The 15,746-nt window shown below is 56.1% G+C and overlaps 1 protein-coding gene across 1 annotated transcript in view; it reads left to right on the top strand.

Annotated features, from left to right (window-relative positions):
- LOC134355847 (uncharacterized) overlaps positions 1–15,445 on the top strand; it is a 55,419-nt gene extending 39,974 nt beyond the window's left edge. Inside the window, exons 3-4 of the mRNA XM_063066351.1 lie at positions 14,071–14,268; positions 15,297–15,445. Coding sequence (XP_062922421.1) covers positions 14,071–14,268; positions 15,297–15,445 — 347 coding nt within the window. The remainder of the gene's footprint in view (positions 1–14,070; positions 14,269–15,296) is intronic.
- Positions 15,446–15,746: the final 301 nt, after the last annotated feature.

Here is a 15,746-nt window from a genome sequence, read left to right as displayed (position 1 = left end):
GTGGAGTGAGGGGAGAGAGTGCGTGTGGTCAGGGGAAAGTGTGTGGGGTGAGGGGGGAGGGTGTGTGGGGTGAGGGGAGAGTGTGTGGGGAGAGGGGAGAGTGTGTGGGGTGAGGGGAGAGAGTGTGGGGTGAGGGGAGAGTGTGAGAGGGGAGAGGAGGGAGTGTGTGAGGGGGAAGCAAACATAGAAACATAGAAAATAGGTGCAGGAGTAGGCCATTCGGCCCTTCGAGCCTGCACCGCCCTTCAGTACGATCATGGCTGATCATCCAACTCAGAACCCTGTACCAGCCTTCCCTCCATACCCCCGATCCCTTTAGCCACAAGGGCTATATCTAACTCCCTCTTAAATATAGCCAATGAACTGGCCTCAACTGTTTCCTGTGGCAGAGAATTCCACAGATTCACCACTCTCTGTGTGAAGAAGTTTTTCCTAATCTCGGTCCTAAAAGGCTTCCCCTTTATCCTCAAACTGTGACCCCTCGTTCTGGATTTCCCCAACATCGGGAACAATCTTCCTGCATCTAGCCTGTCCAATCCCTCTAGGATTTTATACGTTTCAATAAGATCCCCCCTCAATCTTCTAAATTCCAACGAGTATAAGCCTAGTTCATCCAGTCTTTCATCATATGAAAGTCCTGCCATCCCAGGAAACAATCTGGTGAATCTTCTTTGTACTCCCTCTATAGCAAGAATGTCTTTCCTCAAATCAGGGGACCAAAACTGCACACAATACTCCAGACGTAACAACAGGAATTCTGCAGATGCTGGAAATTCAAGCAACACACATCAAAGTTGCTGGTAAACGCAGCAGGCCAGGCAGCATCTATTGGAAGAGGTGCAGTCGACGTTCTGAAACGTTGACTGAAACTCTTCCAATAGATGCTGCCTGGCCTGCTGCGTTTACCAGCAACTTTGATGTGTGTTACACAATACTCCAGGTGTGGTCTCACCAAGGCCTTGTACAACTGCAGTAGTTCCTCCCTGCTCCTGTACTCGAATCCTCTCGCTATAAATGCCAGCATACCATTCACCTTTTTCACCGCCTGCTGTACCTGCATGCCCACTTTCAATGACTGGTGTATAATGACACCCAGGTCTCGTTGCACCTCCCCTTTTCCTAATCGGCCACCATTCAGATAATAATCTGTTTTCCTGTTTTTGCCACCAAAGTGGATAACGTCACATTTATCCACATTAAATTGCCATCTGCCATTAATTTGCCCACTCACCTAACCTATCCAAGTCACCCTGCATCCTCTTAGCATCTCCTCACAGCTAACACTGCCACCCAGTTTCGCGTCATTTGCAAACTTGGAGATGCTGCATTTAATTCCCTCATCTAAGTCATTAATATATATTGTAAACAACTGGGGTCCCAGCACTGAGCCTTGCGGTACCCCACTAGTCACCACCTGCCATTCTGAAAAGGTCCCGTTTATTCCCACTCTTTGCTTCCTGTCTGCCCACCAATTCTCTATCCACATCAATACCTTATCCCCAATACCGTATGCTTTAAGTTTGCACACTAATCTCCTGTGTGGGACCTTGTCAAAAGCCTTTTGAAAATCCAAATATACCACATCCACTGGTTCTCCCCTATCCACTCTACTAGTTACATCCTCAAAAAATTCTATGAGATTCGTCAGACATGATTTTCCTTTCACAAATCCATGCTGACTTTGTCCGATGATTTCACTGCTTTCCCAATGTGCTGTTATCACATCTCTGATAACTGACTGTAACATTTTCCCAACCACCGATGTCAGGCTAACCGGTCTATAATTCCCTGGTTTCTCTCTCCCTCCTTTTATAAAAAGTGGGGTTACATTAGCCACCCTCCAATCCTCAGGAACTGGTACAGAATCTAAAGAGTTTTGAAAAATTATCACTAATGCATCCACTATTTCTTGGGCTACTTCCTTAAGCACTCTGGGATGCAGACCATCTGACCCTGGGGATTTATCTGCCCTTAATCCCTTCAATTTACCTAACACCACTTCCCTACTAACATGTATTTCGCTCAGTTCTTCCATCTCAGTAGTCCTTCTGTCCCCTACTATTTCCGGAAGATTATTTATGTCCTCCTTAGTGAAGACAGAACCAAAGTAGTTATTCAATTGGTCTGCCATGTCCTTGCTCCCCATAATCAATTCACCTGTTTCTGTCTGTAGGGTCCTACATTTGTCTTAACCAATCTTCTTCTTTTCATATATCTATAAAAGCTTTTACAGTCAGTTTTTATGTTCCCTGCCAGTTTTCTCTCATAATCTTTTTACCCTTTCCTAATTAAGCCCTTTGTCCTCCTCTGCTGAACTCTGAATTTCTCCCAGTCCTCAGGTGAGCCACTTTCTCTGGCTAATTTGTATGCTGCTTCTTTGGAATTGATACTATCCCTAATTTCCCTTGTCAGCCACGGGTGCACTACCTTCCTTGATTTATTCTTTTGCCAAACTGGGATGAACAATTGTTGTAGTTCATCCATGCAACCTTTAAATGCTTGCCATTGCATATCCACTGTCAACCCTTTAAGTATCATTTGCCAGTCTACCTTAGCTAATTCACGTCTCATACCTTCAAAGTTACCCTTCTTTAAGTTCAGAACCTTTGTTTCTGAATTAACTACGTCACTCTCCATCTTAATGAAGAATTCCACCATATTATGGTCACTCTTACCCAAGGGGCCTCTCATGACAAGATTGCTAATTAACCCTTCCTCATTGTTCAATACCCAGTCTAGAATAGCCTGCTCTCTAGTTGGTTCCTCTACATGTTGGTTCAAAAAACCATCCCGCATACATTCCAAGAAATCCTCTTCCTCAGCACCCTTACCAATTTGGTTCACCCGATCTATATGTAAATTGAAGTCTCCCATTACAACTGCTGTTCCTTTATTGCACACATTTCTAATTTCCTGTTTAATACCATCCCCGACCTCACTACTACTGTTAGGTGGCCTGTACACAACTCCCACCAGTGTTTCCTGCCCCTTAGTGCTATGCAGCTCTACCCATATCGATTCCACATCTTCCCGGCTAATGTCCTTCCTTTCTATTGTGTTAATCTCCTCTTTAACCAGCAACGCCACCCCACCTCCTTTTCTTTCATGTCTATCCCTCCTGAATATTGAATATCCCTGAACGTTGAGCTCCCATCCTTGGTCACCCTGGAGCCATGTCTCTGTGATCCCAACTATATCATAATCATTAATACCAATCTGCACTTTCAATTCATGCACCTTGTTACGAATGCTCCTTGCATTGACACCCAAAGCCTTCAGGCTCGCTTTTAACAACACTCTTAGCCCTTATACAATTATGTTGAAAAGTGGCCCTTTTTGATTTTTGCCCTGGATTTGCCAGCCTGCCACTTTTACTTTTCACCTTACTACTTTTTCCTTCTACCCTCATTTTACACCCCTCTGTCTCTCTGCACTGCTTCCCATCCCCCTGTCGTGAACTAACCTCCTCTCGCCTAGTCTCTTTAATTTGATTCCCACTCCCCAACCATTCTAGTTTAAAATCACCTCAGTGGCCCTTGCAAACCTCCCTGCCAGGATATTGGTCCCCCTAGGATTCAAGTGTAACCCGTCCTTTTTGTACAGGTCACGCCTGCGCCTAAAGAGGTCCCAATGATCCAAAAACTTGAATCCCTGCCCCCCTGCTCCAATCCCTCAGCCACGCATTTATCCTCCACCTCATCTCATTCCTACTCTCACTGTGGCGTGGCACAGGCAGTAATCCCGAGATTACTACCTTTGCAGTCCTTTTTCTCAACTCCCTTCCTAACTCCCGATAATCTCTTTTCAGGACCTCTTCTTTTTTCCTACCTATATCATTGGTACCTATACGTACCTCGACCTCTGGCTCCTCACCCTCCTACTTCAGGATATCTTGGACGCGAACAGAAATATCCCAGGAGGAGGGAATGTGTGAGGGGAGAGGAGGGAGTGTGTGAGGGAGGAGGAGGGAGTGTGTGGCGAGAGGAGGGAGTGTGTGAGGGGGAGGAGGGAATGTGTGAAGGGAGAGGAGGGAGTGTGAGGGGAGAGGGGAGAGGAAGGAGTGTGTGAGGGAGGAGAGGAGGGAGTGTGTGAGGGAAGAGGAGGGAGTGTGTGAGAGGAGAGGAGGGAGTCTGCATGGGGAGAGGAGAGAGTGTGTGAGGGAGGAGAGGAGGGAGTGTGTGAGAGAGGAGGAGGGAGTGTGTGAGGGAGAAGGAGGGAGTGTGTGAGGGGAGAGGAGGGAGTGTTTGAGGGAGGAGAGGAGGGAGTGTGTGAGGGGGAGGAGGGAATGTGTGAAGGGAGAGGAGGGAGTGTGAGGGGAGAAGGGGAGCGTGTGAGGGGAGAGAAGGGAGTATGTGAGGGAGGAGGAGGGAGTGTGTGAGGGGAGAGGAGGGAGTGTGTGAGGGAGGAGAGGAGGGAGTGTGTGAGGGAGGAGAGGAGGGAGTGTGTGTGGGAAGAGGAGGGAGTGTGTGAGAGGAGAGGAGGGAGTCTGCATGGGGAGAGGAGAGAGTGTGTGAGGGAGGAGAGGAGGGAGTGTGTGAGAGAGGAGGAGGGAGTGTGTGAGGGAGAAGGAGGGAGTGTGTGAGGGGAGAGGAGGGAGTGTTTGAGGGAGGAGAGGAGGGAGTGTGTGGGGAGAGGAGGGAGTGTGTGGGGGGAGGAGGGAGTGTGTGAGGGGAGAGGAGGGAGTGTGTGAGGGGAGAGGGGGAGTGTGTGAGGGGGAGGAGGGAGTGTGTGAGGGAGGAGGAGGGAGTGTGTGAGGGGAGAGGAGGGTGTGTGTGAGGGAAGAGAAGGGAGTGTGTGAGGGAGGAGGAGTGAGTGTGTGAGGGGAGTGGAGGGAGTGTGTGAGGGGAGAGGAGGGAGTCTGCGTGGGGAGAGGAGGGAGTGTGTGAGGGAAGAGGGGAGTGAAGGGAGTGTGTGAGGGGAGAGGAGGGAGTGTGTGAGGGAAGAGGGGAGTGGAGGGAGTGTCTGAGGGGAGAGGGTGAGTGTGTGAGGGGAGAGGAGGGAGTGTGTGAGGGAGGAGCAGGGAGTGTGTGAGGGGAGAAGAGGGTGTGTGTGAGGGAAGAGAAGGGAGTGTGTGAGGGAGGAGGAGGGAGTGTGTGAGGGGAGAGGAGGGAGTGTGAGGGGAGAGGGGAGAGGAAGGAGTGTCTGAGGGAGGAGAGGAGGGAGTGTGTGAGGGGAGTGGAGGGAGTGTGTGAGGGGAGAGGAGGGAGTGTGTGAGGGGAGAAGAGGGACTGTGTGAGGGGTGAGGAGGGAGTGTGTGAGGGAGGCGGAGGGAGTTTGTGTGTGATGGGAGAGAGGAGGGAGTGTGTAAGGGGAGAAGAGGGAGTGTGTGAGGGGAGAAGAGGGAGTCTGTGAGGGGAGAGGAGGGGGTGTGTGAGGGGAGAGGGGAGTGAAGGGAGATGTGAGAGGAGAGGAGGGAGTCTGCATGGGGAGAGGAGAGACTGTGTGAGGGGAGAGCAGGGAGAGTGTGAGGGAGAAGGAGGGAATGTGTGAGGGGAGAGGAGGGAGTGTGTGAGGGGAGAGGAGGGAGCCTGCGTGGGAAGAGGAGGGAGTGTGTGTGAGAGAGGAGGAGGGAGAGTGTGAGGGAGAAGGAGGGAGTGTGTGAGGGGAGAGGAGGGAGTGTTTGAGGGATGAGAGGAGGGAGTGTGTGGGGAGAGGAGAGAGTGTGTGAGGGAGGAGAGGAGGGAGTGGGTGTGGGAAGAGGAGGGATTGTGTGAGAGGAGAGGAAGGAGTCTGCATGGGGAGAGGAGAGACTGTGTGAGGGGAGAGCAGGGAGTGTGTGAGGGAGAAGGAGGGAATGTGTGAGGGGAGAGGAGGGAGTGTGTGAGGGGAGAGGAGGGAGCCTGCGTGGGAAGAGGAGGGAGTGTGTGTGAGAGAGGAGGAGGGAGAGTGTGAGGGAGAAGGAGGGAGTGTGTGAAGGGAGAGGAGGGAGTGTTTGAGGGATGAGAGGAGGGAGTGTGTGGGGAGAGGAGAGAGTGTGTGAGGGAGGAGAGGAGGGAGTGGGTGTGGGAAGAGGAGGGATTGTGTGAGAGGAGAGGAAGGAGTCTGCATGGGGAGAGGAGAGACTGTGTGAGGGGAGAGCAGGGAGTGTGTGAGGGAGAAGGAGGGAATGTGTGAGGGGAGAGGAGGGAGTGTGTGAGGGGAGAGGAGGGAGCCTGCGTGGGAAGAGGAGGGAGTGTGTGTGAGAGAGGAGGAGGGAGAGTGTGAGGGAGAAGGAGGGAGTGTGTGAGGGGAGAGGAGGGAGTGTTTGAGGGATGAGAGGAGGGAGTGTGTGGGGAGAGGAGGGAGTGTGTGAGGGAGAGGAGGGAATGTGTGAAGGGAGAGGAGGGAGTGTGAGGGGAGAAGGGGAGCAAGTGAGGGGAGAGAAGGGAGTATGTGAGGGAGGAGGAGGGAGTGTGTGAGGGAGGGGAGGAGGGAGTGTGTGAGGGGAGAGGAGGGAGTCTGCATGGGGAGAGGAGAGAGTGTGTGAGGGAGGAGAAGAGGGAGTGTGTGAGAGAGGAGGAGGGAGTGTGTGAGGGAGAAGGAGCGAGTGAGTGAGGGGAGAGGAGGGAGTGTGCGAGGGAGGAGGAGGGAGTGTGTGAGGGGAGAGGAGGGAGTGTGTGAGGGGAGAGGGGAGAGGAGTGACTGTCTGAGGGAGGAGAGGAGGGAGTGTGTGAGGGCGGAGGAGGGAGTGTGTGAGGGAGGAGAGGAGGGAGTGTGTGAGGGGAGTGGTGGGAGTGTGTGAGGGGAGAGGAGGGATTGTGTGAGGGGAGAGCAGGGAGTGTGTGAGGGAGGAGGAGGGAGTGTGTGGGGAGAGGAGGGAGTGTGTGAGGAGGAGGAGGGAATGTGTGAAGGGAGAGGAGGGAGTGTGAGGGGAGAAGGGGAGCGTGTGAGGGGAGAGAAGGGAGTATCTGAGGGAGGAGGAGGGAGTGTGTGAGGGGAGAGGGGAGAGGAAGGAGTGTGTGAGGGAGGAGAAGAGGGAGTGTGTGAGGGAGGAGAGGAGGGAGTGGGTGTGGGAAGAGGAGGGATTGTGTGAGAGAAGAGGAAGGAGTCTGCATGGGGAGAGGAGAGACTGTGTGAGGGGAGAGCAGGGAGTGTGTGAGGGAGAAGGAGGGAATGTGTGAGGGGAGAGGAGGGAGTGTGTGAGGAGAGAGGAGGGAGTGTGTGGGGAGAGGAGGGAGTGTGTGAGGGGGAGGAGGGAATGTGTGAAGGGAGAGGAGGGAGTGTGAGGGGAGAAGGGGAGCGAGTGAGGGGAGAGAAGGGAGTATGTGAGGGAGGAGGAGGGAGTCTGTGAGGGGAGAGGAGGGAGTGGGAGAGGGGAGAGGAAGGAGTGTGTGAGGGAGGAGAGGAGGGAGTGTGTGAGGGAGGAGAGGAGGGAGTGTGTGAGGGGAGAGGGGGAGTGAGTGAGGGGAGACGAGGGAGTGTGTGAGGGAGGAGGAGGCAGTGTGTGAGGGGAGAGGAGGGTGTGTGTGAGGGAAGAGAAGGGAGTGTGTGAGGGAGGAGGAGGGAGTGTGTGAGGGGCGAGGAGGGAGTGTGTGAGGGGAGAGGGGAGAGGAAGGAGTGTCTGAGGGAGGAGAGGAGGGAGTGTGTGAGCGAGGAGGAGGAGGGAGTGTGTGCGGGGAGTGGAGGGAGTGTGTGAGGGGATAGGAGGGATTGTGTGAGGGGAGAGGAGGGAGTGTGTGAGGGAGGCGGAGGGAGTTTGTGTGTGATGAGGGGAGAGGAGGGAGTGTGTGAGGGGAGAAGAGGGAGTGTGTGAGGGGGAGGAGGGAATGTATGAGGGGAGAGGAGGGAGTGTGTGAGGGGAGAGGGGGAGTGTGTGAGGGGAGAGGAAGGAGTGTGTGAGGGAGGAGGAGGGAGTGTGTGAGGGGTGAGGAGGGAGTGTGTGAGGGGAGAGGAGGGAGTGTGTGAGGGGAGAGGGGGAGTGTGTGAGGGGAGAAGAGGGAGTGTGTGAGGGGAGAAGAGGGAGTCTGTGAGGGGAGAGGACGGAGTGTGTGAGGGGAGAGGGGAGTGGAGGGAGTGTGTGAGGGGAGAGGAGGGGGTGTGGGAGGGGAGTGGAGGGAGTGTTTGAGGGGAGGAGTGTGTGAGGGGAGAGGAGGGGGTGTGTGAGGGGAGAGGAGGAAGTGTGTGAGGGGAGAAGAGGGAGTCTGTGAGGGGAGAGGACGGAGTGTGTGAGGGGAGAGGGGAGTGGAGGGAGTGTGTGAGGGGAGAGTAGGGAGTGTGTGAGGGGAGAGGAGGGGGTGTGTGAGGGGTGAGGAGGGAGTGTGTGAGGGGTGAGGAGGGAGTGTGTGAGGGAGGCGGAGGGAGTTTGTGTGTGATGAGGGGAGAGGAGGGAGTGTGTTAGGGGAGAAGAGGGAGTGTGTGAGGGGAGAAGAGGGAGTCTGAGAGGGGAGAGGAGGAGGCGTGTGAGGTGAGAGAGGAGTGGAGGGAGATGTGAGAGGAGAGGAGGGAGTCTGCATGGGGAGGAGAGAGAGTGTGTGATGGAGGAGAGGAGGGAGTGTGTGTGGGGAGAGGAGAGAGTGTGTGAGGGGAGAGGAGGGATTGTGTGAGGGGAGAGGAGGGAGTGTGTGAGGGGAGAGGAGGAAGTCTGCGTGGGGAGAGGAGGGAGTGTGTGAGTGGAGAGGAGGGAGTGTTTGAGGGAGGAGAGGAGGGACTGTGTGGGGAGAGGAGGGAGTGTGTGAGGTGGAGGAGGGAATGTATGGGGGAGAGGAGGGAGTGTGTGAGGGGAGAGGGGGAGTGTGTGAGGGGAGAAGAGGGAGTGTGTGAGGGGAGAAGAGGGAGTGTGTGAGGGGAGAGGAGGGAGTGTGTGAGGGGAGAGGGGAGTGGAGGGAGTGGGTGAGGGGAGAGGAGGGGGTGTGTGAGGGGAGTGGAGGGAGTGTGTGAGGGGTGAGGAGGGAGTGTGTGAGGGAGGTGGAGGGAGTTTGTGTGTGATGAGGGGAGAGGAGGGAGTGTGTAAGGGGAGAAGAGGGAGTGTGTGAGGGGAGAAGAGGGAGTCTGTGAGGGGAGAGGAGGGGGTGTGTGAGGGGAGAGGGGAGTGAAGGGAGATGTGAGAGGAGAGGAGGGAGTCTGCATGGGGAGAGGAGAGAGTGTGTGAGGGAGAAGGAGGGAATGTGTGAGGGGAGAGGAGGGAGTGTGTGAGTGGAGAGGAGGGAGTGTGTGAGGGGAGAGGAGGGAGCCTGCGTGGGAAGGGGAGGGAGTGTGTGTGAGAGAGGAGGAGGGAGAGTGTGAGGGAGAAGGAGGGAGTGTGTGAGGGGAGAGGAGGGAGCCTGCGTGGGAAGAGGAGGGAGTGTGTGTGAGAGAGGAGGAGGGAGTGTGAGGGAGAAGGAGGGAGTGTGTGAGGGGAGAGGAGGGAGTGTTTGAGGGATGAGAGGAGGGAGTGTGTGGGGAGAGGAGGGAGTGTGTGAGGGAGAGGAGGGAATGTGTGAAGGGAGAGGAGGGAGTGTGAGGGGAGAAGGGGAGCGAGGGGAGAGAAGGGAGTATGTGAGGGAGGAGGAGGGAGTGTGTGAGGGGAGAGGAGGGAGTGTGTGAGGGAGGAGGAGGGAGTGTGTGAGGGAGGAGAAGAAGGAGTGTGTGAGGGGAGAGGAGGGAGTCTGCATGGGGAGAGGAGAGAGTGTGTGAGGGAGGAGAAGAGGGAGTGTGTGAGAGAGGAGGAGGGAGTGTGTGAGGGAGAAGGAGCGAGTGAGTGAGGGGAGAGGAGGGAGTGTGCGAGGGGAGAGGAGGGAGTGTGTGAGGGGAGAGGGGAGAGGAGTGACTGTCTGAGGGAGGAGAGGAGGGAGTGTGTGAGGGCGGAGGAGGGAGTGTGTGAGGGAGGAGAGGAGGGAGTGTGTGAGGGGAGTGGAGGGAGTGTGTGAGGGGAGAGGAGGGATTGTGTGAGGGGAGAGCAGGGAGTGTGTGAGGGAGGAGGAGGGAGTGTGTGTGGGGAGAGGAGGGAGTGTGTGAGGAGGAGGAGGGAATGTGTGAAGGGAGAGGAGGGAGTGTGAGGGGAGAAGGGGAGCGTGTGAGGGGAGAGAAGGGAGTATCTGAGGGAGGAGGAGGGAGTGTGTGAGGGGAGAGGGGAGAGGAAGGAGTGTGTGAGGGAGGAGAGGAGGGAGTGTGTGAGGGAGGAGAGGAGGGAGTGGGTGTGGGAAGAGGAGGGATTGTGTGAGAGGAGAGGAAGGAGTCTGCATGGGGAGAGGAGAGACTGTGTGAGGGGAGAGCAGGGAGTGTGTGAGGGGGAAGGAGGGAATGTGTGAGGGGAGAGGAGGGAGTGTGAGGGGAGAAGGGGAGCGAGTGAGGGGAGAGAAGGGAGTATGTGAGGGAGGAGGAGGGAGTGTGTGAGGGGAGAGGAGGGAGTGGGAGAGGGGAGAGGAAGGAGTGTGTGAGGGAGGAGAGGAGGGAGTGTGTGAGGGAGGAGAGGAGGGAGTGTGTGAGGGGAGAGGGGGAGTGAGTGAGGGGAGAGGAGGGAGTGTGTGAGGGAGGAGGAGGGAGTGTGTGAGGGGAGAGGAGGGTGTGTGTGAGGGAAGAGGAGGGAGTGTGTGAGGGAGGAGGAGGGAGTGTGTGAAGGGAGAGGAGGGAGTGTGTGAGGGGAGAGGGGAGAGGAAGGAGTGTCTGAGGGAGGAGAGGAGGGAGTGTGTGAGCGAGGAGGAGGAGGGAGTGGGTGAGGGGAGAGGAGGGAGTGTGTGAGGGGAGTGGAGGGAGTGTGTGAGGGGATAGGAGGGATTGTGTGAGGGGAGAGGAGGGAGTGTGTGAGGGAGGCGGAGGGAGTTTGTGTGTGATGAGGGGAGAGCAGGGAGTGTGTGAGGGGAGAAGAGGGTGTGTGTGAGGGAAGAGAAGGGAGTGTGTGAGGGAGGAAAGGAGGGAGTGTGTGAGGGGGAGGAGGGAATGTATGAGGGGAGAGGAGGGAGTGTGTGAGGGGAGAGGGGGAGTGTGTGAGGGGTGAGGAGGGAGTGTGTGAGGGAGGAGGAGGGAGTGTGTGAGGGGAGAGGAGAGAGTGTGTGAGGGGAGAGGGGAGAGGAATGAGTGTCTGAGGGAGGAGAGAAGGGAGTGTGTGAGGGAGGAGGAGGGAGTGTGTGAGGGAGGAGAGGAGGGAGTGTGTGAGGGGAGTGGAGGGAGTGTGTGAGGGGAGAGGAGGGAGTGTGTGAGGGGAGAAGAGGGGGTGTGTGAGGGGAGAAGACAGAGTCTGTGAGGGGAGAGGAGGGAGTGTGTGAGGGGAGAGGGGAGTGGAGAGAGTGGGTGAGGGGGGAGGAGGGGGTGTGTGAGGGGAGTGGAGGGAGTGTGTGAGGGGTGAGGAGGGAGTGTGTGAGGGAGGCGGAGGGAGTTTGTGTGTGATGAAGGGAGAAGAGGGAGTGTGTAAGGGGAGAAGAGGGAGTGTGTGAGGGGAGAAGAGGGAGTCTGTGAGGGGAGAGGAGGGAGTGTGTGAGGGGAGAGGGGAGTGGAGAGAGTGGGTGAGGGGAGAAGAGGGGGTGTGTGAGGGGAGAAGACAGAGTCTGTGAGGGGAGAGGAGGGAGTGTGTGAGGGGAGAGGGGAGTGGAGAGAGTGGGTGAGGGGAGAAGAGGGGGTGTGTGAGGGGAGAAGACAGAGTCTGTGAGGGGAGAGGAGGGAGTGTGTGAGGGGAGAGGGGAGTGGAGAGAGTGGGTGAGGGGGGAGGAGGGGGTGTGTGAGGGGAGTGGAGGGAGTGTGTGAGGGGTGAGGAGGGAGTGTGTGAGGGAGGCGGAGGGAGTTTGTGTGTGATGAAGGGAGAAGAGGGAGTGTGTAAGGGGAGAAGAGGGAGTGTGTGAGGGGAGAAGAGGGAGTCTGTGAGGGGAGAGGAGGGAGTGTGTGAGGGGAGAGGGGAGTGGAGAGAGTGGGTGAGGGGAGAGGAGGGGGTGTGTGAGGGGAGAGGAGGGTGTGAGTGGAGAAGAGGGAGTCTGTGAGGGGAGAGGACGGAGTGTGTGAGGGGAGAGGGGATTGGAGGGAGTGTGTGAGGGGAGAGTAGGGAGTGTGTGAGGGGAGAGGAGGGGGTGTGTGAGGGGTGAGGAGGGAGTGTGTGAGGGAGGCGGAGAGAGTTTGTGTGTGATGAGGGGAGAGGAGGGAGTGTGTAAGGGGAGAGGAGGGAGTGTGTGAGGGGAGAAGAGGGAGTCTGAGAGGGGAGAGGAGGGGGTGTGTGAGGTGAGAGAGGAGTGGAGGGAGATGTGAGAGGAGAGGAGGGAGTCTGCATGGGGAGAGGAGAGAGTGTGTGATGGAGGAGAGGAGGGAGTGTGTGTTGGGAGAGGAGAGAGTGTGTGAGGGGAGAGGAGGGAATGTGTGAGGGGAGAGGAGGGAGTGTGTGAGGGGAGAGGAGGGAGTCTGCGCGGGGAGAGGAGGGAGTGTGTGAGGGAAGAGGGGAGTGGAGGGAGTGTGTGAGTGGAGAGGAGGGAGTGTGTGAGGCAAGAGGGGAGTGGAGGGAGTGTGTGAGGGGAGAGGAGGGAGTGTTTGAGGGAGGAGAGGATGGACTGTGTGGGGAGAGGAGGGAGTGTGTGAGGTGGAGGAGGGAATGTATGAGGGGAGAGGAGGGAGTGTGTGAGGGGAGAGGGGGAGTGTGTGAGGGGAGAGGAAGGAGTGTGTGAGGGAGGAGGAGGAAGTGTGTGAGGGGAGAGGAGGGAGTGTGTGAGGGGAGAGGGGAGAGGAATGAGTGTCTGAGGGAGGAGAGGAGGGAGTGTGTGAGGGAGGAGGAGGGAGTGTGTGTGGGAGGAGAGGAGGGAGTGTGTGAGGGGAGAGGAGGGAGTGTGTGACGGGAGAAGAGGGAGTGTGTGAGGGGAGAAGAGGGAGTCTGTGAGGGGAGAGGAGGGAGTGTGTGAGGGGATAGGGGAGTGGAGAGATTGGGTGAGGGGAGAGGAGGGGGTGTGTGAGGGGAGTGGAAGGAGTGTGTGAGGGGTGAGGAGGGAGTGTGTGAGGGAGGCGGAGGGAGTTTGTGTGTGATGAGGGGAGAAGAGGGAGTGTGTAAGGGGAGAAGAGGGAGTGTGTGAGGGGAGAAGAGGGGGTGTGTGAGGGGAGAGGACAGAGTGTGTGAGGGGAGAGGGGAGTGGAGGGAGTGTGTGAGGGGAGAAGAGGGAGTGTGTGAGGGGAGAGGACTGAGTGTGTGAGGGGAGAGGAGGGAGTGTGTGAGTGGAGTGGAGGGGGTGTGTGAGGTGAGAGGAGGGAGTCAGTGAGGGGAGAAGAGGGAGTGTGTGAGGGGAGAGGGGAGTGGAGGGAGTGTGTGAGGGGAGAGGACAGAGTGTGTGAGGGGTGAGGGGAGAGGAGGGAGTGTGTGAGGCGAGAGGGGAGTGGAGGGAGTGTGTGAGGGGAGAGGGGAGTGGAGGGAGTGTGTGAGGGGAGAAGAGGGAGTGTGTGAGGGGAGAGGAGGGAGTGTGTGATGGGAGAAGAGGGAGTGTGTGAGGGGAGAGGAGGGAGTGTGTGAGGGGAGTGGAGGGGGTGTGTGAGGGGAGAGGAGGGAGTGTGTGAGGGGAGAGGAGGGAGTGTGTGAGGGGAGAGGATGGAGTGTGTGAGGGGAGAGGGGATAGGAGGGAGTGTGTGAGGGGAGAAGAGGGAGTGTGTGAGGGGAGAGGAGGGAGTGTGTGATGGGAGAAGAAGGAGTGTGTGAGGGGAGAGGAGGGAGTGTGTGAGGGGAGAAAAGGGAGTGTGTGAGGGGAGAGGAGGGAGTGTGTGAGGGGAGAAGAGGGAGTGTGTGAGGGGAGAGGAGGGAGTGTGTGAGGGGAGAAGAAGGAGTGTGTGAGGGGAGAGGAGGGAGTGTGTGAGGGGAGAAAAGGGAGTGTGTGAGGGGAGAGGAGGGAGTGTTTGAGGGGAGAAGAGGGAGTCTGTGAGGGGAGAAGAGGGAGTGTGTGAGGGGAGTGGAGGGGGTGTGTGAGGGGAGAGGAGAGATTGCGTGAGGGGTGAGGAGGGACTGTGAGGGAAGAGGAGCGAGTGTGGGGTTTGTTTCGAGGAGAGTGTGTGGGGGGGATGTGGGAGGGATTACATGGGAAGAGGCAGGGTGTAGTTATCTCAGGGTGATCAGAGGTATGGTGTTGATGTAAACGGGAATTTTCTGCAGCCTGAGGTGGGATGAAGGGGACCCATTCATTTCATGGTATTAATGATGGGATCTTCTCTCTTCCCCTGGTGCAGCACCCGATACAACAGCAGCAAAACCGCCAACAACAACGACAACAAAAACAACAGCAACAGGATCTGGGCTTCAGAAAATAGCCCTGACGATCGGACTGCTTGTTCTGGGGGTCATCCTGATCTCCCCCCTCGTTGTGATTCTCATCGTCAAATGCAGAAGGAGAGCAGCAGGGAGGGAAGGGTCTTCAAACACTGAAGGCAAGTACATCGGACAATGACTCTGGAGGGTGTGGAAGGGGAGGACTGGGGAAATAGGAATGCAAAGAGGGTTTAGCAGGGGTAGAGTGGGGAAGGACTGATGGAAGGAAGGGTTAATAGACAATAGGTGCAAGCGTAGGCCATTCGGCCCGTCGAGCCAGCACTGCCATTCACTGTGATCATGGCTGATCATCCACAATCAGTATCCAGTTCCTGCCTTATTCCCATAACCTTTGATTCCGCTATCTTTAAGAGCTCTATCCATCTCTTTCTTGAAAGCATCCAGAGACTTGGCCTCCACAGCCTTCTGGGGCAGAGCATTCCACATATCCACCACTCTCAGGGTGAAAAAGTTTTTCCTGAACTCTGTTCTAAATGGCCTACCCCGTATTCTTAAACTGTGGCCTCTGGGTCTGGACTCACCCATCAGCGGGAATATGCTTCCTGCTTCCTGCCTCCAGCGGGTCCAATCCCTTAATAATCTTATATGTTTCAATAAGATCCCCTCTCAGCCTTCTAAATTCCAGAGTATACAAGCCCAGTCACTCCAATCTTTCAACATATGACAGTCCCACCATCCCGGGAATTAACCTTGTGAACCTACGCTGCACTCCCTCAATAGCAAGAATGTCCTTCCTCAAATTTCGAGGCCAAAACTGCACACAGTACTCCAGGTGTGGTCTCACCTGGGCCCTGTACAGCTGCAGAAGGACCTCTTTGCTCTTATACTCAACTGTCCTTCTTATAAAGGCCAGCGTGCCATTAGGTACACTGGGTAAGTGTTGATGCAGTGAGGGGTTAGCTGAGGTACACTGGGTAAGGGTTGATGGAGTGATGTGTAAGCTGGGGTAGAGAGGGGAAGGATTGATGGAGAGGGGGTTAGCGACGGTAGAGTGCGGAAGGGTTGATGGAGTGATGTGTCAGCTGGGGTAGAGTGTGGAAGGGTTAATGGAAAGACGGGTTACATGGGATAGATGGGGAACAAGTTGAAAGTACAGACCCTGTCAACTCACTGCTCTGTTCCACAGACCCAGAAGGATCAGAGACTATTTATGCAAATGTGGTGCGAAGAGAGGACCGTCAGTTTGACAGGAGGCACGATCAGGAGAACAACAGGGTAATGGCAGAAACAGTACCTCAGGGAAGTGGGACGGTTGTGAGAAAAGACCTCCAGTGAGTCTGGGACAAAATTCAGAAACGTGGCACAATTGACCATAAACTTCACAGTCGCAGAACATTGAGCAATTTGTCAGACATGTCCACACATCCAGGCACTGCAGTATAGAGTAACACTATAGTCACTGAGTCACACTGACCCCCCCCCCGACACAGTCACTGTGTCAACCTGACCCCCCCATACAGTCACTAAGTCACACTGACACCCCCACACAGTCACTGTCACACTGACCCCCCCACACACACAGTCACTGAGTCACACTGACCCCCCCCACACACACTGTCAGTGAGTCACACTGACC

Source organism: Mobula hypostoma, chromosome 13 (genome assembly GCF_963921235.1).
Source record: "Mobula hypostoma chromosome 13, sMobHyp1.1, whole genome shotgun sequence".
Lineage (NCBI taxonomy): Eukaryota > Metazoa > Chordata > Chondrichthyes > Myliobatiformes > Myliobatidae > Mobula > Mobula hypostoma.
Note: the sequence above shows the minus strand (reverse complement) of the source record. Positions and strands in the feature narration are given on the sequence as shown.